The sequence below is a fragment of the Nannobrachium achirus genome (genome assembly GCF_963921795.1).
Source record: "Nannobrachium achirus genome assembly, chromosome: 15".
Taxonomy (NCBI): Eukaryota; Metazoa; Chordata; class Actinopteri; order Myctophiformes; family Myctophidae; genus Nannobrachium; species Nannobrachium achirus.
In genome coordinates this window covers 40,946,153-40,973,572 of record NC_137822.1, presented here as the reverse complement: position 1 = coordinate 40,973,572, position 27,420 = coordinate 40,946,153, and the positions used below count along the sequence as shown (strand labels likewise).

General features: G+C 43.9%; 1 protein-coding gene across 1 annotated transcript; it reads right to left on the bottom strand.

The window, feature by feature from the left end:
* Nucleotides 1-256: 256 nt before the first annotated feature.
* rph3aa (rabphilin 3A homolog (mouse), a) lies at nucleotides 257-23,195 on the bottom strand (the record flags this gene model as incomplete). The annotated part of the gene is made up of 15 exons (XM_080743640.1): nucleotides 257-390; nucleotides 1,712-1,808; nucleotides 2,797-2,878; nucleotides 4,515-4,663; nucleotides 7,756-7,812; nucleotides 8,324-8,450; nucleotides 10,172-10,281; nucleotides 13,049-13,123; nucleotides 13,279-13,358; nucleotides 15,443-15,688; nucleotides 17,206-17,400; nucleotides 18,411-18,543; nucleotides 20,031-20,114; nucleotides 21,018-21,147; nucleotides 23,071-23,195. The coding sequence occupies 15 exons, from the start codon at nucleotides 23,193-23,195 to the stop codon at nucleotides 257-259; spliced, it is 1,824 nt and encodes a 607-aa protein (XP_080599766.1).
* Nucleotides 23,196-27,420: the final 4,225 nt, after the last annotated feature.

Below are 27,420 nucleotides of genomic sequence, written 5' to 3'. Positions count from 1 at the left end.
TTTTTTGGAAAAATTATTCCTCCTAGTTTAATCATAATAGTAGATAATCATGTTTTATAGAGGGGAAAATCATGGCACCTGCACCTGCACCTGGACCCCCAAAATGATATGTATTTGGCCGCGGACCCCCATCACAAAATATGTTGTTCCAGGGACCCCCAGAAGCAAAGATTTAATTTAAAAATGTTCACTCTAAATGTGGGTCTATTGGGCCTCAGCCTCGTTGACACACGGCAGGTCACAGAGAGGAGAGGACTCAGTCGTCAAACTGAACAGAGTTGTCGTTCAGCAGGACGTGCCAGCGCTCGATCTTCTTGTCTTTGTTCTTGAGGCAGTCGTACCAGTGCTTCAGGCATTCCCCTTTGGCCTGGATGCCCAGCTGGCATCCTCCTGTATGTGGACGGGCACACAGGGCACAGGAACACCACTGATCAGCATACACACAGCTTACACAAATACACACACTGACACACAAAGATAGACTTTACAATTTAGGCTTTTAGCAGAGACGGGGAAAGCATCTGTGTCACTTAAGATTTGAACCACTTTAAACATTATTTTATGCTTTACTTGTTAAAAAAATAGCAGATATACAAGCTCACAGTGTGGTGCCGCGCTGCAAGCTTGTAGATCTGCTACTTATTTTAAATATATTGACCCGATTCAATAAACGTCTTCTAAATCCTTCTTCTAAATCATTGGTTCAATCTTAAAAGGATCCCTGGCTAATACGACAAATATGCCTTAATACATTATAATTGTCCTCTATAACTACAATGTAAAATTAAAAACACCTTAAATATTTTATTTCCTCTAGAAATAGCTAATCTTTCACTCAATAGGGGAAATGCCTGTCGCAAGTTGATGATGTCATAAATGTCATGTGTGATCTATCCCTATCGAATTGATGGAAAGCATGTGCAAATAAAAACAAACGTAATACTTCCAATGGTTAATATGAGCATCAAATCAATATTTCAAATGTGTTTTTTGCACATGTATGCCATAAATTCCATAGGGATAGATCACACATGACATTTATGACATCATCAACTTGGGACAGGCATTTCCCCTATTGAATGAGAGATTAGCTATTTCTAGAAGAAATAAAATATTTAAGGTGTTTTTAATTTTACATTGTAGTTATAGAGGACATTTATAATGTATTAAGGCATATTTGTCGTATTAGCCAGGGATCCCTTTAAGGACCCCCAAAATTACCGTACATGTGTTTGACCGCGGACCCCCCCCATCTCAAAATATGTTGTTCCGGGGACCCCCCAGAAGCAGAGATTTGAGTTAGCTTTGAAAAAAATTATATTCAAGGATTTGCACAAATTTTCAAGATTTTTCAAAAATAGCAGATAATATAAGCTCATAGCGTGGCACTCTGTGCCTCTCTGTGAGCTTGGATATCTGCTATAGGGTCACACAGGTAAACCAAGAACCTAGCATCAGTCTAACCATTGAAACTATACAAACTATACATAATGCCAGGTCAACACATGAACCCGGCATCTGTCTAAATAACGTGCTATCTAAATTACATTGTAACCTTCAACCAACATAAACATTTACCATTTTTAAGACTTTTGTGGAGTGGTTTACTGGATGAATGGATGGACAGACAGACAGACAGACAGACAGACAGACAGACAGACAGACAGACAGACAGACAGACAGACAGACAGACAGACAGACAGACACTCACCAATAAAATCGTTAGATTTGCCCATGTCGTAGTCCCACACTGATATGTCCAGGGTTTTCTTGGCCAGTTCAGCGTGTTTTATTTCATAGCCGAACTCCTAAAAACAAAACCCACAGGTGATGTGTGCTGCGTGAGCTCCAGCACTACGCTACGCTACGCTACGCTACGCAACGCAACGCAACGCAACGCAACGCAACGCAACGCAACGCAAAGCAACGCAACGCAATACTGATCCTAATAGCTAGGATGGTGAAATGCAGGACACTTTTTATGTGTTTGCAGAAAGTACATTAACAGAAAATACATCAAATGACTGGGATCTAAATTATTATTATTATTATTATTATTGTTGTATTGTATTATTGTTTTCTACATTTTTATCCCGCGATTTTGCAACCCATTTTTCACCCAGTGCCAATTATCTAATCAATCCTGGGCGCTACACTCCCTCTGCCAACCTGGGGAGAGCAAAGGACTGACCTCACGCTTCCTTCTATGCATGAGGAGTCCAAGCCGCTTCTTCTCACCTGGGGACAGGGGAGAGATTTCCCTGGTTGGACGTAGCGCATGGAAGGAACACGTTATTCCAACCAGTTCCTTTCCCCTCCATCAGGTGCCCCGGCTGGCCAGGGGGAGGCAGTATAGAGACCAGGATTACTGCATGTCTTTTTGAGGGTATCTACCCTATAGGAGACCCTACCCCACAATACGGGTGACATTAGGATGGGTGGGCAAAAGCCCAAATTGATTTATAATAGAAGGTGCAGTAGACAACATTCTGCCACTAGATGTCGCACTCCACTCGAGAACAGCTCTGTTGCATAAGGTTGCTTATTTCCACAAGTAATTCCTATAAGGCAGCAGTCCTGCAGTTTGCAGCATTTTCTAATGTGTCGGCTGCCTCCAAGTGTATAAGGGGGAAAAAGTACATTCCTCAAAAAATATATAAATACAATAAAATAGAAATATTGCATTGATTATTTGACAATCTGATTACTTTTGTTTACTGTACTTTATAAAACCTTTGTGGAATTATTATTCATCTACATAAAATGCCATTTTAAAGTACTTTGTGAAGAACTGACCTCATTGTATTCTGGGTTGAGAGTCTTCTTTTTGATCTGCGTCTTGTTCTTGGCTTTCTTCCCCATATCTGGCTTCAGACATCTATACAGCACACACAGACACAACAACACTTATTATACACACATCTATACAGCACACACAGACACAACAACACTTATTATACACACATCTATACAGCACACACAGACACAACAACACTTATTATACACACATCTATACAACACACACAGACACAACAACACTTATTATACACACATCTATACAACATGCAGAGACAGAACAACACTGCGTTATACAGTAGGCTATTACAGGGGTTTTCAAAGTGGGTGACGGGGCACCCTGGGGTGCCGTGACGGCAGTCCAGGGGTGCCGCGAGATAATTTGATAATATTTGGAACATTTGAAAAAATATTTAGTATCATTTTAAACTTGAAGTACAAAGTTATTTTCATTCAGTTCTAGCCAAAATGGCTATTATCTCAACGTTTTCCTCGCAACATAATCACTAAAATATTGTCACTGTCGGGCAGAAACCTTGTATCTCCAAGTTTCAAATGTGTACGTCATTTAGTAAAGCAAAGCCCTGCTTCATCATACAAGACTTTCACACAAAACTAGTGAAAACAGCCGATCTACACAACGGCTCGCGATGCGAGGTGTTGTGTGCTTGTAGATCTGCTGTTTTCACTAGCCTCGGATTAAAAAAATATTTATGGGGTGCCCTGAGACAAAAAGGTTTGGGAACCTCTGGGCTAATATACACTGCATTATAAAATGCACCATTTACACTGTGCAAAATACTGGATGTTAATTAATGGCGCAATTTTTACACTCTTAGTAATCAGATAAGATAAGACCCATGTTTTGCCATGCAATTTCGTCAACAAATAAAAACTAGTCTAAAATGTTAGGGAGAAACTATAGTGGAGAAGAGAACTAGAAGTAGAAGTTTGGTTACGCTCTGAAAATGGCAGATCTGCAAGCTCACAACATGTCGCAGTGCGACACGTTGTGAGCTTGTAGATCTGCTGTTGTGAGCTGCCTTTGGTTGCATTTGCTATTTTCAATTCAGCATGCAACCAAGTGTAAAATCAGTCATCACAACGCCATCAAGGCCTGCTACAATACACTTTGTCTCAACAAAATCAACAGTAGATTATCATACTAAATATCATATGATTTTAGTTGACTAAAACTAGACTAAAACTAAACATTTTCAGATGACTAAAACTAAATAGAATAGGCTATATGCACAGCAGCCATTTTGGAGAGAAGTTGGATGGTCTTCTCACTTCCTTCAGAGGTGTTGCCAATAATACTAATGAAGGCTCTGCTCCATTCTGCTCAAACAGAGTCAGGGTGCTGTAATATTGTGCATGTTGGCTCACTAGAAACATTGTGCTACACCAGTGGTCTCAAAGTGTGGTCCAGGGACTCTCATCGTTCCTTGGGGGTTTCAAATGTCCCCTTAGAAGGTGTTAGTTACTCTTGAGAGTGTTCAAATATGGAACCAAATGCAGCCGTAAAAGGTTTGAGAACCACTGTGCTACATGAAATGGAACAGAGCCTTCATTAATATCATTGGTAACACCTTTGAAGGAAGTGAGAAGACCATCCAACTTCTCTCCAAAATGGCTGCTGTGCATAGAGCCTATTCAATTAAAAAGACTGCATGGTTTTAATGTTTTAAGTTTAATATGTGTAGGGATTGACGTACACTTTGACGAAGGGGTCAGAGTAGCCGTTGGAGTCCATGGCAGCCAGGTGGGCACAGCGGACCACGCCCACCAGCAGCCTGCCCTGCTGGCTGCTATAGGTCAGAGACACCAAGACACGCCCCCTGTCCTCTGTGTCAGAGCCGTCCAGCTGCAAGCACACACACACACACACACACACACGCGCACGCACGCGCGCGCACACACACACACACACACACACACACACACACACACACACACACACACACACACACACACACACACACACACACACACATCAAGACCTGTCACAATTATTACATAATCGTCTAATCGCAATTATTTGACAATTATTTTGTCATAATCTTCATAATTGTTTCCATGTTGAACATTTTTCATAGGCTATATTTTCAAATATTTTCTAAAAATAGTGGAAATAGACGATCTACAAGCTCACAACGTTGTGAGCTTGTAGATCGTCAATTTCCACTATCGATGTTCTTTTTAAAAGTATAAAGTTGTCAAATACGTCAGTAATTTCTTTTCCTTCGGGCGGCCCAGCGTCTAGTCGGCGACCTGGCCAACTCGGGAACGATGTAAATAGGGAATGAATGCCCCGCCCTTTAATGCAAACCCCATTATACCTGTTGTCATAGGACCCGTCTTGACCATCTGTTTGCCTGTGTCCATTTATGCCCATATATGGAGATATCTGTATCTGTCTGTCTGTCGGCGTCCATTTTATGTCCATATATGGAGATCACTGCAGATATAATCCTGGGTCCATTTTATGCCCATATATGGCCATATATGGAGATATCTGTCTATTTGCATCCATTTTATGCCCATATATGGAGATCTCTGTATCTGTCTGTCTGTGTCCCTTTATGCCCGTATATGGAGATCTTTGTGATTCTGCGTCCATTTTATGCCCATATATGCCATATATGGAGATATCTTTTTTATCTGCGTCCATTTTATGCCCATATATGAGATCTCTGTCGCTTTTTGTTTGTTTCTTCTTTAACACGTTGCAAGCCGCGGCAGAACCCTCTGAACAGAGGTAGCGCCGAAGAAATAAGCCATTTATTTACAAACATGTTTTAAAAAAACAAAGCCCACATGATAACAACACGTACTGGAGTGCTCGACACAGCGTACATATTCATCCTGCAGAGGTCGGCGATCTTACTTTGGCGAGGCGGAGGGGAGATCAATTCCATTCGTTTACGTGCGGCGAAGCAGGGAAAGGAGCGATAGAGAAGCGGCGCCCGAACGTGATTGAAACCGCGATCCACGAACAGAGACAAAGACCAGCCATCTTGTTTGAGCTCCTTGCTGAGTTTCAACACTGGGGAGAGGATGAGGCTCCTCCTGGCCAGCCATCCATCCAGAATGTGAGTCAACGGCGTGGCCTGCTGGATATTAGGAGTATCACACCCAGCACCAGAAAATGACTGTCAGAGCATATTAACCCTTTCAGATCGCTCCAAAAAGACACAGAGAAGAATTTCCGATGTTTTTTTTTTTTTTATTATAATTTATATCAAAAGTCCGGTAATAGACGGCGTGGCTGATGGGACCCAGTAGGAAGTCCGAGGGAGTACGGCCAGGCTTAGAAGGTGTTAAGCATATGGAGATATCTGTTTATATGCGTCCATTTTATGCCCATATATGAGATCTCTGTCGCTTTTTGTTTGTTTCTTCTTTAAGCAGAATACGCAGCCTGCTTAAATCTGCATCATTCAAGTCATCCTCCCAGTCCCACGCTTTGTTGCTTGTCTTATGTTTGTCTTGTCTCTTTTATTTTCTTTATCTTTTTTGGAGCGGACCCCATTAATGCAAACCCCAATATACCTGTTGTCATAGGACACGTTTTGACCATCTATCTGTTTGCCTTTGTCCCCACCCTTTAATGCAAACCCCAATATACCTGTTGTCATAGGACCCGTTTTGACCATCTGTTTGCCTTTGTCCCCTTATGCCCATATATGGAGATCTCTGCACACACAGTACCGGTTGCGGAAAACTCTGATGTCAGACATCAGCTCCGCATACGGGCATTCATTTTATGCCCATATCTGGAGAACGCGCGTGCCGGTGGGAAGAAGGGTTCTCGAGATACGCGGATTACATACATACATACACATTCACAGAGATTTTTTTGTTGACTCATGTGGAGTACGTGATGTCAGAGCCTTTTATGAAGTGATGTCACAATGAGTCAGCGCTTGCGCCGGTTTCCTCCGAAACACCTGATGTCAACAATCAGCTCCGCATATGGTGATTCCGAACGTTTCGCGCCGGCGTACGTGATGTCAGAGCCTTTTATGAAGTGATGTCACAATGAGTCAGCGCTTGCGCCGATTTCCTCCGGAACAGCCTGTCAACAATCAGCTCTGCATAAGGAGATTCCGAACGTTTTGCGCCGGTTTCGGAAAACCGTGCGTCGGGTCGAGGCTCGGCACTGCACTCCGCGCCGCGTCGGGGAACGCGCGTGCCGAATCTGAAGCCGGTGGGACGAACGGTTCTCGAGATACGCGGGTTACATACACGCAGAGATACATACACGCAGAGATTTGTCGCATTTATAGATAGATGTGTCATATCTGCCATGTGCAACTTCAAAGCCTACAAGCCAAACAGAAATGTAATTGTCAACGACAAAAACACAATTAAATCGTTAATCGCAATTATTTGAGTGACAATTAATCGTCATGTAAAATGTCATAATCGTGACAGCCCTAACCATCAACCATATGAAGCATGAGTGTCATGGCACTAATATATAATATTTAATCCAACACTACTGCAGAGAATATAGTGGAAGTGACGTCACATACAGTATGTTGTACACTCTCGCACACTCACTCATGCACATACGCGCACGCGCACACACACATGCACGCACGCACGATTCATGTTGAAGTGCAGATTTACATTAGCAGTAGTGATGTGCTGACATGCATCACTAGTACTCTACAAGGATTACCTTGTAACTAATGCAGGATCATATACTGTAGCTACACGTCTATGTCAAAGGTTATGTAACACATAGGACTGTCACGCACGACTATTACATTTTACACGACCATTAATTGTCACTCAAATAATTGCGAGTAACGATTTAATTGTGTTTTTCTCGTTGACAATTACATTTCTGTTTGGCTTGTTGGCTTTGAAGTTGCACATGGCAGATATGATAATGGAATAATAATAATATAATAATAATAATAATAATGATAATAATAATGGACTTACATCATCCTCGTAGAGCGCCATGCCCCGCGCCACCCCACCCACAGTTGCCTTCTTTACCTGAGAGAGAGAGAGAGAGAGAGAGAGAGAGAGAGAGAGAGAGAGAGAGAGAGAGAGAGAGAGAGAGAGAGAGAGACAGAGAAAAAAAAACAAGATTTAAAAGATGTGAATTACTGGTTTCTTTCAAAACCGTCCTGAAAAAGCTAGCCTGGAAATCAGACAAATCTGCCATTGCAAAAGAAATACATAAAAAAATTGCCCTCTGCAGATTTGGTCTGGCACAGCTCAGTTGTGATTGGATTTCACTCCCTCCGAATTAGTGAAGGGCCAATCAGGGACCAATATGTATCACCAGAGGCATTTTTTCATTTCTGACATATCAATTTGAGGCGTCCTTGAGATGGTTAAGTCTGAGAACCATTGCCGTATAGCGTTCAAACAAAACCCCAGTAGTAAAGTAGCCCAACACAACACTAATAAAGCCCTGTATGAGCCTATACATTAACAATAGCAGGCAGCAGTACAGTGTCTGTATGAGCTTATTAACAGTGCCTTAAGAGTTAAGACTCACCGGGATGACTCTCTCCAGACACACGTTGAAGTGTTTCTTCTGGTTGAAGGTGAGCTTCTTCAGGGCCACGCGCGTCTCCCCGATGAACTCATTATGACCAAACTTATCCTCATCGCTCACTGACAGCCTGCATGAGGGGAGAGACACAGCTTATAGTGAACCTCTCTGAAAACGCACTTTAGGGGGCATTGACGCAAAAAAGGTTTGAGAATAACTGACTTAATACACTGTAACCTGCCCACTGGTGCTGACATACAGAGAACACATATTCTGCTTGGCGCAGCGTTGTGAGCTTGTAGATCGGCTATTTTCGCTACTTCTTAAACATTTATTATCTAATTTATGGAATTTCTTTGATTTTTCTTTTTATTTATTTATGAAATTACTTCAAAATCGTATTTTAAATGAAAATGTAAAGGGACCCATAAAAAAGCTCTTATCGCAGGCTCTTTCGTGTCATCTCATCATCAGTGATGTAAAACATGCTCTTACCGTAGGCTCTTGCGGGTCATCTCATCATCAGTGATGTAAAACATGCTCTTACCGTAGACTCTTACCGTGTCATCTCATCATCAGTGATGTAAAACATGCTCTTACCGTGTCATCTCATCATCAGTGATGTAAAACATGCTCTTACCGTGTCATCTCATCATCAGTGATACAAAACATGCTCTTACCGTGTCATCTCATCATCAGTGATATAAAACATGCTCTTACCGCAAGCTCTTACCGTGTCATCTCCTCATCAGTGATATAAAACATGCTCTTACCGTGTCATCTCCTCATCAGTGATATAAAACATGCTCTTACCGTGTCATCTCCTCATCAGTGATGTAAAACATGCTCTTACCGTGTCATCTCATCAGTGATATAAAACATGCTCTTACCGTGTCATCTCCTCATCAGTGATGTAAAACATGCTCTTACCGTGTCATCTCATCAGTGATATAAAACATGCTCTTACCGTGTCATCTCATCATCAGTGATATAAAACATGCTCTTACCGTGTCATCTCATCATCAGTGATATAAAACATGCTCTTACCGCGTCATCTCCTCATCAGTGATGTAAAACATGCTCTTACCGTGTCATCTCATCAGTGATATAAAACATGCTCTTACCGTGTCATCTCCTCATCAGTGATGTAAAACATGCTCTTACCGTGTCATCTCATCAGTGATATAAAACATGCTCTTACCGTGTCATCTCCTCATCAGTGATATAAAACATGCTCTTACCGTGTCATCTCATCATCAGTGATACAAAACATGCTCTTACCGTGTCATCTCATCATCAGTGATATAAAACATGCTCTTACCGCAAGCTCTTACCGTGTCATCTCCTCATCAGTGATATAAAACATGCTCTTACCGTGTCATCTCCTCATCAGTGATATAAAACATGCTCTTACCGTGTCATCTCATCAGTGATATAAAACATGCTCTTACCGTGTCATCTCATCATCAGTGATATAAAACATGCTCTTACCGCGTCATCTCCTCATCAGTGATATAAAACATGCTCTTACCGTGTCATCTCATCATCAGTGATATAAAACATGCTCTTACCGCGTCATCTCCTCATCAGTGATATAAAACATGCTCTTACCGTGTCATCTCATCATCAGTGATACAAAACATGCTCTTACCGTGTCATCTCATCATCAGTGATGTAAAACATGCTCTTACCGTGTCATCTCATCATCAGTGATATAAAACATGCTCTTACCGTGTCATCTCATCATCAGTGATATAAAACATGCTCTTACCGCGTCATCTCCTCATCAGTGATGTAAAACATGCTCTTACCGTGTCATCTCATCATCAGTGATGTAAAACATGCTCTTACCGCAGGCTCTTGCGGGTCATCTCATCATCAGTGATGCCGTAGTAGATCAGGGTCTCGTTCCACACAGGGTTCAGGGTGGTCTTCAGGGTCTTGGTGCGGAGCTTGTTGGCCTGAGAAAACAACAAACAAACAAAAAAAAAACAAGTCTTGACCCACCTGAGAATGATTCCCCAAAATGTCTTCTGAATCCTTTCTATGATCAGTGGTTCTCTAACTTTTCAAGGACCTGCAAAATGATATTTGACCCCGAACCCTATCTCAAAATACATTTTTCCAGAGACCTCAGAAGCAAAGATATGAGTTAAAAAAAAAGCTTTTAAAATCATATGTATTCAAAGATTTGCAAAAATTCTCACTATTTTTCAAAAAATAGTAGATCTACAAGCTCATAGCTCGGCACTCCAATTTTAAAGATATATTTCTCTTCTTACAACATTAATCTGACTGGTCAGAACATATCAGAATGTGTTAGTGACTGAAAAGGCAAAGAGGACAGAGCAGAATCAATAACAATACATTACCAGTAAAAAAAAGAATGAGATTTCTGAGCCTTTATTGGAGATAGGTACAGTGGGTACGACAGAGAGAGAGAGAGAGAGAAAGAGAGAGAGCCCAGCCAGCTGTTGGGTCATGGTCATCACGCACCACTGCCTGCTCCTAATGAGATGTTGAGATGTTGTGAGGTGAATCAATGGAGAAGAATCCATCACACAAATCACTCTGGGTTTGATTTAACGTCTGGAAGCGTCGGAGAGCCACTCTGGACACATTAAAGTCTAGTCTCTCTCAGTCCATTGGCCAAAGCCTGATTTGATTTGTACTCTGTCGTATAAGACATTGTCGCATCCCGAAAACAGCCCGTCTAGATGAGACATTTCCCACATGCAACCCAGGGGAATGGGACAGGTTAACCATTTAAAGCCTAGCCCATATATTTCCTTACTTGTTCCCCTCGGAAGTGCCAAGGGCCATTTCAGTCAGACAACTCTTGGATAAAATAAATAATTCATTGAGCATAACATAAAGAGCACAAATATTTAAGCATATTTGGCGTCACAGCTCTGTCCCATTTCATTTCAAAGCGAACATCTTTAACTCAAATCTTTGCTTCTGGGGGGTCCCTGGAACAAAATATTTTGAGATTGGGGGTCCGCTGTCAAATACCTATAATTCTAGGGGTCCTTGACATTAAAATCTTTTAGCACCACAGATAAGAAACATACGTTTAATTCAGAAAACCATTAGGATTTTTCAGGTCTTCTGTCCATCTGAGGTCATAGGAGATAGCAGCGACTTTAAGCTCAACGATTTTCAGGACGGCAACGCCAGGCGGAGTACGGCTGCTATGACGCCATCGCCGTAGCGGTCCAAATCGTTAAGCAAACAGCCGTCGGCGACGGGGTCCCACCCCTTTTACTGAACTCTTTAGTTCCCATGGCAATGCGTCTATGCAGCAGACGTTGTCGCCACAACGTGGAAAGGGAGCTTCTGGTGTTGTAGAGACGGCTGAGACGGCGGCAGATATATACATTGAGCAATGACGCTGATCATTTCCGGTTACCGTCTGCCGTCCATTGCTTAAAGTCACGAATGTATTTCCTGGACAAGCTGAATTATCTTCATGAAAAACGTGGAGGTGAGGGCCATCTCTGCACAGTCCAGGTTCATTTTCATCTCCATCCTCTGGAAGCTCCTCACGGTCAGCCTCAAGGTTGAGGGAACGTCCAGCTGTCACAGCGATGACATACTGCCCTCGCCGAGGACACCAGACAATGTCACCACGCCACCGTGTCCACAATGTCACAGCGATGACATACTGCCCTCGCTGAGGACACCAGACAATGTCACCACGCCACCGTGTCCACAATGTCACAGCGATGACATACTGCCCTCGCCGAGGACACCAGACAATGTCACCACGCCACCGTGTCCACAATGTCACAGCGATGACATACTGCCCTCGCCGAGGACACCAGACAATGTCACCACGCCACCGTGTCCACAATGTCACAGCGATGACACACTGGCCTCGCCGAGGACACCAGACGATGTCACCACGTACGTGAGGAGCCTCCAGGAGGGGTCCTTGATGCTGCTGCAGACAGCAGACCCCCCCCCCCCAAAAAAAAAAAAACATTTTCATGTTACGGACCTCAGATTAAAGCAATCAAAGATACTCGCACCACTGACACTTAAGCCACTGGTTGATTTGGTTCCCAACCTTTTCAGGCCAGGACCCCCAAATTAATCTATTTGAACTGGGGGACGCCCCCACCCTGACAAGCACTTGTAGGAGTTGAGGCGTTACATTTAGTTTGACTCGGTTTCCACAGATGAATTGTGAAAATAGCTGATCTAATATTTTGAAAACAGGTGATCTACAAGCTCACAACTTAAGTAAAAGTTGTGAACTTGTAGATCACCTGTTTTCACAATGTTTGCCACTTTCGTAGGTATTATTTGTTATATTGTCAGAATTAACACTGATGCTGACATACAGTACGTATGTGCAGCGCGCACGCTGAGAGAAGGACGTTGTTATCTGTGTATACAGTACCTACTCCTCCCGCCAAAATTCAGTATTTTCAGCCCAACCCAGCTGATTCGCTGCCCACAAGGGGCGTGTGAGCATATTGGGTTTAAGAGTCTTGCTTAGGGACACACATCGACATTGCCGGCCCGACCTGGTATCGAACCTGGGATAACCAGGGGCTCTGATTCCCCAGGCGGGATCTCTAACCATTCAGCTATGGCAAAGGCTCTAAGTCCCACTCGAGCTGGTTACAACAGCAGTGACAACACAGAAACTGGCATAAGGACTACACTACACTGGGGGAGAGAAGGTGGTGAAAAGGAGTGGATGTGATGTGACCATACCTTACTGGCTCCAGGTAGGAGGTGTAACTTCACATAAGGATCAGCCAGTCCATTGGAGTCCATTGGCTTCAGGCTCTGAAACGTTCACAAAGGAGCACAATGTGAGTGTGTGTGTGTGTGTGTGTGTGTGTGTGTGTGTGTGTGTGTGTGTGTGTGTGTGTGTGTGTGTGTGTGTGTGTGTGTGTGTGTGTGTGTGTGTGTGTGTGTGTGTGTGTGTGTGTGTGTGTTACCTTGGCTTTGATAATACAGCAGTGCAGGGCGTTCTTCTCTTGTTCATAAAGCAGACTGAACTCCAGAGAGCCCAGACTGGCTGCAAAATGAAAAGTAAAGCACAAAAGACAAATGAGGAACAGAGGTCTTATTATGGACATGAATTGTTTATATATTTTGTGGAACCAAGTCTCCGTGTGCAGGGGCGTCACAAGGGGAGGGGGGGGGGGGGACTGAGTTACCAGGGCCCAAGGTGGAGGGGCCTTAATTATTTTATACTTTAGCCATTGTAAAACAGCAGATAACCAAGCTCGGCGCGGCACTCAGTGCCGCGCTGCGAGCTTGTAGATCTGCTATTTTTGAAAACATCTTGAAAATGTGTGCAAATCTTTGAATATATGTATTTTTTAAGCGAACATTTGTAACTCAAATGTTGCTTCTGGGGGGGTCCCTGGAACTAAATATTTTGAGATGGGGTCCATGGCCAAATAAATGTCATTTTGGGGGTCCTTCACATGAAAATGTTTGAGCACCACTGACATAATAGAAACATAGGTTTAAAAAAAAAAGAAACCTTAGAAGGATTTGAAATATTCAATATTTTCAGGATTTTTCAAAAATAGCAGATCTACAAGCTCGCAGCGCGGCACTCAGTGCCGCGCTGTGAGCTTGTATATCTGCTATTTTTCAATAGTTAAAGCACAAAATGTGATTCAATCCTTGTACCCAGGGACCAGAATTTGGTGCGACACCCCTGAAACCTTGTTGGGAAATCAGGTCTCCGACCCGTGTGGAATCATAAACATTGACTGATATGTTCACAAGTCCAGGGGGAAATTACCTTTTGCTGCTCCGAGCACACTGGCCAAAGAACCTTGTTTATTCTTGACCCGAATCAATAACATATACACACACAACTGAAGAATAACCAAATCAATGGAACCCAAGAGTATTATGGTCCAAAAATATGCTATTCAACACCCTGCAGATGCTATGAATTACTTAAAGTCCCAGCAAAAAAAAAACGTACATTTCTTTAACTCTTTTCGCCTACAGTATATGACCTGCCCAAACCAGTTTTAATCCAGGTTTTACCCATTAAAACCAGGAAACTATCAGTATAATTTAATTTAGAACAGTGGTTCTCAAAAAACGCAGATCTACAAGCTCACAGAGCTTGTACATGTGCTATTTTTTACATTTGTGAAAAATGTTGAATATTTATTCGATTAATGCACGACCGGGCACGGCGCAAACGATCCGAACGGAGCGGTCGCTTCGGTATCTTCTCCTCCCAGCAGGGAAAATCACACTTTTTTTCTTTTTTTTTTTTTTATCAACACGGACCAAAGTGAAGCCATAGAAGCGACTAGAAAAAAAAAATAGCTTCAGGTTTGAACGCACCTTTTACTTTTCTTCTTTTTTTCTCTTCTTTTTTTTAAAAATATTTTTCATCCCTCGATTTTGTAACCCATTTCTTCACCCAGTGCCAATTGCCTCAGCTGTAATCCTGGGCTCTGCTCCCCGGCTGGCCAGGGGGAGGCAGTATAGAAACCAGGATTACTGCATGTTTTTGTGAGGGTACCTACCCTTGGAGACACAGGGAGAACATGCACACAGAAACTCCACACAGAAAGGCCCTTTCGCCAACCCCAACTAGGGTGTGGGGCTGTGGGCGCTGATGACACGGAGGAGGAAACACGCCCCCCAGCGTCCCAAGTAGGTCGGGAGTGGCTTATTGTCGGTATCAGCCGGTAACACGCGGGAGTCTGTCCCCGTTACAATGCGCTAGACCCCTGGGAGATGGACTGCTGAGGTGGAGCGCCACACCTACCATCAGCTCCCAGTACTTGCCGCACGACTTGCCAAGCCGTGCTACTCATACGCTGAGTTGGCGGTGCCCGGAATCGAACCCATGACCTTGCGGTACAAAGGCGAGAGCTCTACCGACTGAGCTACCCGGGCACACCCCGCGGAAATCAAACCCAGGACCTTAGGCGACAGCGCTACCCACCCACTTTTACTTCTCTTCTGAGGGTCCCTAGCACACAACATTTTCAGATGGGGGGTCCGTGGCCAAATACATATCAATATGGGGGTCGATTTAGAAGGCCCAGTATAATTATTTTGGCGATGTTGCGTCCTGAAAAGGTTGAGAATCAACGGAGTAATGGTGAATCTTACTGGAATCATCGGAGTCGTAGTTGGTGTCGTCCTCCTCGTCTGCAGGGGGCGCTGTGGTGGTGTTGGAGGGAGGAGGCTGAACACGGGGCTCTAAACCAGCTGGAGCCGGTATGTTGGAGCGCACGGGATGGACCGCCGGAGTGGAAACAGAGCCCAGCAGGGGTTGTCTTTTCTCTTCCCCGACTGTGGGAGGCGCTGTCTCTTCCCTGTGTGGGTATCTGCTCTGTACGCCAGGAAGAGCAGCAGCTGTGGGCAGGGACGTGCAGAGAATGTTAGGAGAGGCAGGGGCTGACATTTCTAAAAGGGCCATTTGGTGAAAATATCGAAAGCTGCGATGCGTTGTGAGCTTGGAGGTCGGCTATTTTCGGTGCTTGACACCGCACTGAACCAAGCATAATCAAGTGGATACTGGAGATGTGGCGTAACGGCATGGATTTCTAAACAGAGGGGGTGATTCTTTCTACATGAGATGCTGCATTCAAATTAAGGAGGTTTTGGACAAGGCGATCTTGAATGCTGCCTTCAGGCATGGCATGGAACGAGCACCCTCTTCGAACATTATTGAAGCAGGTGCACTGAGGGCATTTGCATTTCTTTCACCATAGTGAAAACTGCATTCATGGTCTGGAGAGGGCACTTTTTACAGATGGATAAAAGGGCAGGGGCTCAAGCCCCCATTGATGTACTGTATGGGTACACTTGCCTGGCTGTGGGGTTAACTATTTACAATTCAGGCATTTTAGCAGACGCTCTTAATCCAGAGCGACTTACAGTATAAGGGAAACACAAGGTAAAAAATCACACCCAATGTGAAGTGAGCGGTGGTCGTGCTTGCATAACATCTTCAGACTAGGATTTAAGTCTAGGATGTACAGGCTATGCTACACACACATTTTGCTATGGCAAAACGCTGAGGAAAAAGGCTACAGACATACGACATATGACATCACTAGACAAACATGATGCTACGCACACACATTTTACTATGGCAAAACGCTGAGGAAAAAGGCTAAGGACACGCGCACAGCCACTTAGGAGCGGTTTGCACCGCTCAAAAATCTATCAAATGCAGATGTATGCAGGCAGTGTAGTGCCTCAGTTATCTAGAATCACAGGTAAACCAAGAACCTATCATCAATCTATACAGTGTCATTTTAAATCATTTATCATATCTACATTGAAACTATACAAACTATAGGATGCCAGCAGGGCAACACATGAACCTGGCATCTGCTTAGTGCCTACATAAACATGCTATCTAAATTACATCTTAGCCTTTCCATAATCCTGCAGGGTTGTCAAGGCTATAGGGCAGGGGTGCCCAAAAGGTAGATCATGATCTACCAGTAGATCACCAAGGGTGTGTGTGCAGGTAGACCACATGACATGCCTCTAAAAATATATAATTAAAATATAAAATATATGTCAATATGACATCAAGAAGGACCTGTCAGCTCCCTTCATGACTTCTAAAGTAGGCAAACCTCCAATGCAATGCTTTTTTCAACAGTTAGTAGCATTACAAAGAACCCCAAAACCTACCACTTCCATACAGAATGGGATGAAGACATTTTCCCCAGTATTTCCCATTTATTTCCCCCTAAAATGTAACGCCAGTGCTGCTATTCCAGAGCTCAGGCCCTCAGCTAAAACATTTTGGATGGGTAGATCATGTTGAGCTAGTCATTTTAAAAGTAGATCTCACGTCAAAAAAGTGTGGGCACCCCTGCTATAGGGCAATCGCTACGGTCTGAAGAACGTACTCTTTAGGGGAGCCGTGCAGCCTGAGGCGGTGTCCTCAGTGTCCTGTGTGGTCCGTGTGGGTGATGTGGAGGCCAGCCCTGAAGCCTGTGTGTCCCTTACAGCCGGGGGACTGGCCTGACGGTCACTGCGGGCCACTGCCGAGGTCCCCTGGGACTCACAGGAGCGCTGCTGCTGCTGTGGCACCGTGCTGGCGTCTGTGTAGGAGACACATGCACAGACACACCACCCTAGAAACATTCATTTCAGGGAGGTCCCAAAATGTATGGACATATTAGGGACCGGATGATATGAAAATGACATATCACAAAAAGAAATCTTGATTTACGATATTTTCGCAATAATCAAAATCCATTTTCCTGGGGCGGAATATTTGCCAAAAAATAGACGATCTACAAGCTCACAACGCATCACAGCGTGACGCGTTGTGAGCTTGTCGATCGGCTATTTTTTGGCAAAGACATTTGATAGAGAGTGAACAAAAGTACTATCAAGTACCTATATTATTAAGTACCTTTTACCAATTATAGAGGGTTTATGTGGTACCGGATATGCAGCTCGGCAAATAAAAGGTGAATTGATCCCAGTGCATGATGGAGGACAATATCACAATACGATTATCGTGAGTGGTTTTTATAATGATAAACGATAATATCGATTATCGTCCCATCCCTACCCTAGAAACATTCATTTCAGGGAGGTCCCAAAATGTATGAATGAACATATAAAGTATTTTTTATATATGCCACATATATGTTGATCATATCAGTCATTTTCAAAGCGCAACGCCAGAGCGCAAGCAAACATAAAATTACTTGTCTTTTCTCCACTAGTCCCTCCCTAACATTTTAGAGTTTAGAGTTTAGAGTGATTCGAATTTTGTTTGCGAAATTGTAATATATTTAGTCATAGTCGTCATAGCTTAGTTTTTATTTCGTTTTTGTCAGCAGAAAAAGGTATTCGTACATCTTTCGGACAAAACACACTGGTCTGTGCATGCGTTTTTAAGGGTTACGAGTAAATATCTCTATTTTTCCGTTTCGTACATAAAAGGAAAAATAGGCTACAGTATATACTGTATGCCTCCATAGTATTCAAGCAAATAATTCATAACTTTTTTCAGAAGCATTTCATAAATACAATGAAAAAAGGTCTAATAATTTACATAAATAAATACATTAAAAAATAATAATTGTGAATGACGTACCTGTGTCCAGTGGTCCCTGGGTGTTGGTGGGGTGGGGGTCAGTGTGTCTGGGTCTGGACAGTGGGAGGAGGGGGGGCAGCAGGAACCCCTGCTTCTGCCCCTTAAAGAACCAGGCTCCTGATCGCTTCAGCATCTGAACAACAGAGGGCGACACTGAGTTAAAGAACCAGGCTCCTGAGCGCTTCAGCGTCTGAACAACAGGGGGCGACACCGAGTTAAAGAACCAGGCTCCTGAGCGCTTCAGCATCTGAACAACAGGGGGCGTCAGTTCAGCAAAAAGTCAAGGTATGGTGAGCTCACCTTACACAGTGTACAACATCAATATCAATGGCCAACAAACACTCATTTCATAAGCTATGGCACTGTTTCACCAACAGTAGGTTACGAGTATATATTCCCTTTTCTCCATTTCCTACATAAAGAATTCATATCTTTTCATCAATGAAGAAAATTCCAACACTTTCAAGTTAAAATTCCAAGTATTTCACAAATAAATGCATTAAAAATAAGACGTAGTGTTTATATATTTGACCAGGGAGCCAAGCTATGCTGTACAACATGACAACACCCTGAACACTGATTACTTTTTTAAAGGTAGGCAAAAATCTTGGCTATTTATATCAGAGTGACCCAGTCCTAATGTATTTAGTTTTTAGCCTATTGTTTGAACAACGAATGCAAGGAACGTGTATTCTATTTTGAAAGTATTTGGTGTAAATTGTGTTAGCCTCTTTTTTAAACGTGTATTCTCTCAGTGTCACTTGTGTTTTGTTTTGTAAATAAGTCTAAGTCTACTGTGGTTTCTTTATCCTCATTACCGTTTTAACCTTCTATGTATGTCGGTTGTGATCAAATCAAATTAAATCAACACACAGCACGTTGCTCTGAATCACTCTGGATCAGCAGAATTAAGCCTGATTGGTGTGTCCACTAGTGACATCTGAATTCAATTTAGCAGCTAAACCTGCGTGGAAACTATTTGTTGATGAAACGAAATAACATCACATCACATAAAACTGATCAAAACAAACACCATCACCATCTATAACACATTCTTACAAGTGGACTCCTATTGTTTGAAGTGAACTAATATGGCCACCTGTACAATGAAATGTAATCTGATGCAGTGGTTCCCAACTGCCACATTTTAAAATGGGGGAACCCCCCACCCTCACCAAGAGTTATATTTTGTAAATTTGTGTTTGTACATTCTGCTGTGAAAATAGCAGATCTACATGCTCACAACACCTTGCAACAAGAGGCGTTGTGAGAATGTAGATCTGCTATTTTCACAATTATGCCTCTAAAATTGTACAATTTGGCCAATGTTTAATTTGACATTTTAGACTGAGGTATTAAAAAGTCCTTAGATTGTCACTTTTGAAATGTGCAGATACCCTCTATACTCTTAAACTTTATGTTGGTTTGTTTACTGTTGAGTGAGAATGTTGTGCATTAAGTTATTCATCTGTAATTTGGGGACCCCACCTGGGGGTTCCTGAGTCCCGACCCACAGGCTGAGAACGATGAAAGTAAAAAAAAAAACAGCACATGAACATTCAAGTGGGTGAGTGGAAGTGACAGGATTGTGTCACCGTGTCACAGGAAAGTCTCACGTACCTCTTGGTGTTCACTGCAGATCCTACAGAGCCACACAGGACAGGACCGACTGTTGTTCTGGATGCCACACTTACTGCACATGTGCTGGAGACAAGCATCACACACATAGTTAAAGAGATACTCACTTTAAAACAATTATTATACTGCTACTTGCAGCAGCACCAATACACACAACACAGCTCACCACCAGTAAAGTCATAGGGTAGTATTAGCTGGTCCAGAGCATCAGCTGCACTGCTTTGACAGACTGCTCGCTAAAAGACTAGACCAGGATTTCTCAGCCCCTACGAGGGCTAAACTTCAGTCAAAACAAACTAAACTACTACACTACTCATCTAACCAAAGGTAGTTTTGACTCGTTGAAAGTCTATTCTTTGGGGTGGGAAACCTCTCAGCACCCCAGCCACTCTGCCGCTTATTTCCGGGTTGTGTCTGCGCCTGCGGTGGCTCGCTCCTGGCTCGAGGTGGGTGGCACTGGGTGCATTTTATTTCATGACAAAAATAATGAATTTTACAGAGTGGGTGGGGTGCTGAGATCTTTCCCACCGCCGTAGAATAGACTTTGGTCAGGTGAGTAGCTAAGTAGTTTCGCTTTTGACTGAAGTTAAGCCCTCGTAGGGATAAAGAAATCCTGGTCTAGTCTTTAAGCCAGCCGCCTGACCAGAGTTAGGGTAGTATGTAACTTTGCCCTTTGTTTACATAATAAAACAATATATACATTTTTACCCCAATTTCCCAGTTATCATCAGCATCTGGAGTAGTGTGGTGGTGTTTAACTGCAGAAACACACTGCCATCTGGCTGTATGTGGCATTTTCACTGTTTATTTTGGTACACAGTCAAATAAATTAACGCCCTGGTCTATACTTGATCATACTAAAGCGTTACACAAAAGCATCAAAATCAGCTTCCATCTGGTATTTTTTGTAATGTCTGAATCCTGGAAAGTAAACAATTATTTTGGACATAATTGATGAGACAAGCTGACCTTGTTGCATTTGGCACAGAGCACGGTGAGGAGGCCGTGTGCGCCGAAGGCCTGTCCACACAGCAGGCAGTGGTCCTGTCCGTCTCCACACGCTGTCTGCTTCATGCTGTCCAGGCGAGACGCCAGACGCCTGCACAACAACAACAACACACACACCTCCATGTCAACAACACTCTACACCAGGGGTCTTCAACGTTTTCATGCCAAGGACCCCTTAGTTGAGAGAGAGACGAAGCAGGGACCCCCACAACCTTTTTGTAGATTCCATATGGTTTCATCGTTTGACAGCACAATCATCAGTGTATTTTGGATTCATGTCAATTTGTGTTTTCAGTTATTTAAACCACTTGAACCGTAAATACTTAATAAAGTTGACCTTTCACTCTGTACTTGGTCTGCTCTTTTTCTCCACTACAAAACCTCTTTGCCGAAAATAGCCGATCTATTGCGAGGCGTTGTGAGCTTGTAGATTGGCTATTTTTGGCTAAAGTTCTCCGAATATAAACGCTAGGGTTCAAGTGGTTAATATAAAAAAGTGGTTAAAAAAAACTTTCTATCACCCAAAGATTTGGAGGACCCCCTGTAGTAACTCTGAGGACCCCCTAGGGGTCCCGGACCCCCTGTTGAAGACCCATGCTCTACACAACAACACAACCCAGTGGTGCATTGGTGATTCAATGTTTGGGCGTTCGCTTATCTAGTCGCTTAACACCTACGCTCAACACCTACTACAGGTCTATTGAAATGCCTAAAGGCTTGTTTATTTGTCAAAACACCCTGTTGTGACAGTAAAGCGGTGGCGAGGTGTGAACTTGGGGGGTTTTGGGATCAATGCATGTCCGTTTGCGTGCGAGGCGAGAACCCTGCTCAGAAAGGATATGGGGTGGCGGGGGGCGCGCGACCCCGGACTAATGCAACACTGAACACTCCCACGTCCATGTCAACAACACTGCCATGCAGCGTTAGTGGAACAACACCTAGCTGTTTCCACTGGCGTAAAGTAACCCAGTATATTTACTACTAAGTACTGTACATAAGCAGCCTGAGTACAGCCCACTCCACTGAGTGAACTGCAGGGACGTGCTGGGCCCCTGATTCAGCCCGGGAAAAAGAGTTGGAGAGGCCCTCATTGCGCGCTATAGAGAGAGATGCTGCTACTCAAAGATTTGCCATTTCAGATCATGACAAGTGACAAGCCAGTGGGCCAATTACTGTACATGAATTATATTTTGTTGTTGTCCGGTGGAAACCTTGTATATCAAAAAACGTTTGTTTTGTATTTATCATTTTAAAAATTATTTAAACTAGTGAAAATAGCCGATCTACAAGCACACAACGCCTCGCAATGCGAGGCGTTGTGTGCTTGTAGATCTGCTGTTTTCACTACTTTTGTGCGACGGCCTTGTATGATGAAGCAGGGCTTTGCTTTGCGAAAATATTTACAAATTTGAAACTTGGATGAGTTACTTTGTTGGCCGCCCAGCCCCCAAAATGGAACGAAGGCCGACATCTTATTTAATTTTTTTTCCTAATGTCCAGGCCGGGAATGAACCGGCCGTTCGGGAGTTGAGACGCTTTTCCCAATGGCCAGCACGTCCCTGGTGAACTGCTTCTCATGCTTCAGGAGGCCTCAGTCTGAAATCCGACTAGCACTTAAAGGAGTAGTTCAGTTCGGATGGAGACCCAAATGCATGTTTGTCCCCATCCGGAATCAATGAGGGTAAATTTATTGTAATCAAGTTATTGTCTTAGGAATGCGACTTTTCTTTTTTTTACTATACTGGAAGGAGTATTTCCAGGTTTCAATAAGCTACTTCCTACTAGTAGGGTACTTTTACTCCCCCACATCTCAGAGGCAAATACATATTATACTTTTACTCCATGACAATGTATGAAAACTTTAGTTACTAGTTACTTTTGCTTAGTTAGATTTTAATTATTATTACAAAACATACACTTTAAACCACTATAGGCCTACATTTCGGGCATTTGAGAATAGCTGATGGATCTACAAGCCATTATGACATACAACAACACACAACGTCACTCTCACCCTATCCTCTCCTGGTCCACCTCCTCCATCATGGCGGCGCGCGTGATGACGGCGTTGATCACCTCCTTCTCCTCATCTGTCAGCTCCTCCCCTCCAGTGGGGTAGGGGGCGCCACCTCCGGACATGTACATCCTCCTCCTCCTCCTCACAAACCCCTGCTCCCTGCTCAAACACATCACAAGCACACACACAGCTCAGCATCATAGACATATCGTTTTTTTGGGGGGGAAAAACTTTTTTTTATTCTCCTATCAAACATAAATGTTGCAGAACAATAACTCATATAAGGTCCTTCTGTAAAGTCAACACTTATACAACTTATATTATCCCCCTATCGATTATCGATTATTACATTTTGAAAATCGATTTTGATCTCATAAACGAATATTCGAATAATCGAATATTTGTTTACATCGCTAATACTGGAGATGTGGCGTACCGCATGGATTTCTACACTGAGAGGGCAACTCTTTCAACATAAGATGCTGCATTCAAGTTCAGGAGAGTTTGGACAAAGCTACTTCACTTGGATGCTGCCTTCAGGTAGGCCTATGACATGGAAAGACGGCATTTGCAATTCTTTCACCATAGTGAAAACTGCATTCATGGTCTGGAGAGGGCACTTTTTAATAGACGGGTAAAAGGGCAGGGGCTCAAGCCCCCTTTGATGTCTATGCATGCACGTGCCTGTTGGTAGGCCAATCAGAGGGGGCATTTTGTTTTTCATACACAGCCTCTATAAGAACAGCTGAGCTGCGCAACATCAGGAACTGGACGGAACGAAGCTCTGATGGAAAAGACACTCTGTGATTGGCCAGTAGTCACTTTGACTGACAGGCTTCCCTCCAATGAACTGCAGCGGCGGATGAGGTATTTAGCGTTTTATATTTATGCCCAGTATGACCAACAAGTGTTGACACATTTTCATTTAGTTTTAGCCATAGATAGTCTTTTGAATAAAATACCATTCCATCAAAAGTTTTAGTTTTAGTCGGGGGGGGGGGGGCTTCCTCCAGTCATGATCGAGTGGGAGCGGGCCTTACGCACACCAAGGCCATAGCAATGTGTGTGTGTGTAGCCTGTATTACATCACCAATTACCAATTGAAGACGTTATGCAAGCACGACCACTGCTCACTTCACATTGGGTGTGATTTTTTTTCTCCTCACAGGGGAGTCCTTATATGGATAAACACTCTATAGTAACTAGTACTATCAGAACATAAACCCATTTTGTTTGAATTAAATGAAATCACTTACTATACCTCTAATTTAGTTGACAAAAATGTATTTTGGCGGGCTTTGATGGCGTCGTAATGACAGATTTTTACATGCAGAAAATAGCCGATCTACAAGCTCACAACGTGCCGCAGAGATATACCGTACGAAATGACCCTTTGTGACCCAAGCTTAGAGTGGCTATTTTTACTATTTTAACATTTAAATGATAATAATAAAGGAATGGTTAACTTTTGGACATACGAGGTATCCACCCGACATCGACGATATTCAGGAGACCGAACTCAGTACTTTCTACCAACAGTGAACACAGTACCCTATACTAAAGCTACCCTATGTTGCTCAAATAATTGCGTTTAAGAATTTCTGTTGTTGAACATTGTTACAATATGAATAAAAATGTGATTGGCATTATGCTTAGCAAACTAAAAGTTGCACAAGGCAGATACGACAAATAACGTACGCATTTAATAAAAAAGCATGAATAGTGGAACTAGCCAATCTACACAATGTTCAAGGCGAAAATGATTATGACGATTATGCAAAATGTACTTTTCTATGCATTTAAATGCATAGAAAATCAGCAAGGCTGGGCTACACATCCTAAATGAATATAATAATAATAATAATTACAATGCATACGATTTATATAGCGCTTTCTAGGTTCTCAAAGACACTTAACAGAAACAAGATAGAAACAACTTTATTAGGAAAAACTAGTTAAAAAGGTAAATTAAAATGAGCATAAGGTAACCATTAATGTGTCGTCATCAGGTGCAAACAATTCAGTCAGCTCCATATATGGGCACAAAAGGGACACAGACAGACAAGTACTCTGACAAAACCGCCCGACTATATGACCCAGACGTACAGTAGGTACAGTATGTGAGGGCCACACAGTGGCCCAAACCTCTAGCCTATATAGACCTGAACCAATATGTGTGTGTGTGAGAGGGTGTGAGCGATCAATCAAGCAAGCGCAGCTTTAATTACAAAACAATCTCATCAATTCTGTGTGGGCTAAAACCCACAGAAAGCACTCAGTGTGCAACAGCGACGTAATTGGCTTTATACGCTCACATGGACGTTTCTCATGGTTTATCGATCTGAAATTGATTGATGAAGGTTGATTTCTAACAGCACATTTTAAGCTTTATATTAGCATTCCTGCCACTGGCGTGTGTATCGCCAGTTGAGGTCTCAAAGTCTATTAGTGGGTGCACACACATCATCCCAGGGTATTTGACGGGGTTTATCTCCCGAAACAAAAGACGTGCACGAATCCGAAAAGAATCCTTGGAAACTAAACAAAAAGGAGCCTCAAGCCCCTATCATAGTTCGCGGTGTAGTCTTTTAAAGTCAGAAAACTACAACATTACGTCATTCGCCACGGTGAAGACCTATCAACGCGAACCCCGACATCACTCCTCTGTTTTTACCTTCAGACATCTCCCCATCACCCCGTTCACTGATTGGTCGATCTAGACCAATAATAGACTAATAATATGATGGCCTCCACTTGTTCACATTTTTAGGTGATAGCTTATCACCTAAAGATGTGAGGTGATAGCTCTTCACCTCGGACTATGATAAGGCCTTTAGTTGCCACGTCAAGGTGCATCGCGTCCGGCCGCGATGTGGTGCACGGTGATCTTGGCCACCAGCAGCTGCAGCAGCACCTCGTCCTGCTTGTCCACCAGCTGACCCCGGGACATCTCGCTCACGTCGAGGGGCACCAGGGTGAACTTCTTCTCAAAGTCCTTGAGGTTCCGCAGCAGGACCTCCTTCTTGTCCTGGACCTCGTGGTCGGCCGTCTCCAGGTGCAGCTCCATGTCGGCGATGGCCTGCTCGGCGTAGCGCAGCTTCTTGGTGACGGCCTGCTTGTCCCGGAACAGCGCGTCCCTCTCCAGGAGGATGTCGCGCCGGTCCCGGTCGAAGCTGGCCTCCATGGCGCGGATCTCCCTCTTGAAGAGGTCCTCCAGCGCCTGCTTGTCCTTGCCCCACTGCACCTGCTTGCTCCGCAGCTCGTTCATGGCGTCCGTCAGGTGCATGTAGAGGAGGCGGTTGGAGCGGTCGTCGATGATGCCCATGGCCTTCTTCACCTTGGCCGCCTTGTTGCGCAGCTCGTCCTCCAGGTGCTTGATCCTCTGCGTGGTGGCGTCCAGCCTCCGGCCTATCATCTGGTTCTCCTTCACCAGGGTGTCCCGGTCGTCCGCCCAGGCCTCCTCCATCGCCACCGCCGACGACCAGAACCTGGCCTCCTTCTCCCTCTGCCCGCGCCCGACCGCCGGCGTGCCGCTCTCGTCGAACGCTGCCGCCGCCGCCGCCATTCCGCCGCCGCCGCGGGGTCCTCCTCCGGTGGACTTGGGCCGGGGCTTCTTGGCCTTCAGTCCGTAGGTGCCCCACAGGAGCTCCTTGTTCCTCTGCTTGGACATGGGCTGGGGGAAGAGGAAGAGGTCGTCGCTCTCGCCCCTCTCACAGCGCAGCTCCCTCTCCAAGCACTCTGTCCTAGTGTCGTGGAGGTTCTGGCTCTGCTGGGAGCCCGTTCGCGTCATCATTGCTAACACACACTTAGTAGTCTCGACTGCCAATGCGGCAGGTTGTGCTCCGAGACGCTGTTTTGTACCTCCGGCACTTAGAATTCTCACGCGTCACGCTGGCGTCACTTTCCCTTTAAACAAGTTGAAAACCATGGGACTGCACGGACCAGGGGTTCTCAAACCTTTGAGCGGTGCTCCTGAAAAGGAGGCTTATAATCTGGCTTTATCCGGTCAAAGAACCAAGGGTAAAAAATTCCAGGGTTTAGGAAAACTTAAGCATGGCTACATCAGGTCTAGATATAGCCTACATGCCGGCACAAACGGCTCAAGGTTTGTTGTGTAAAAAATGTCCAGTCAAAAACTGTAAAAAACTGGGGGGAATAACGTTTTCAGAAATGTCCCAGGCTCAGTGTTTGTTGTACGCCAGGGTCTCATTGGCCAAACGTCGCAGAACGAGTTGTGATTGGCTAGCGGGAATGCTCGATGAAATGAACTGAATGAGTAATGCTCAACTCACACCAGGTGTGATTTGTTATTTTATCCCAGGCCACCACCCCATATGAGGGAGATTC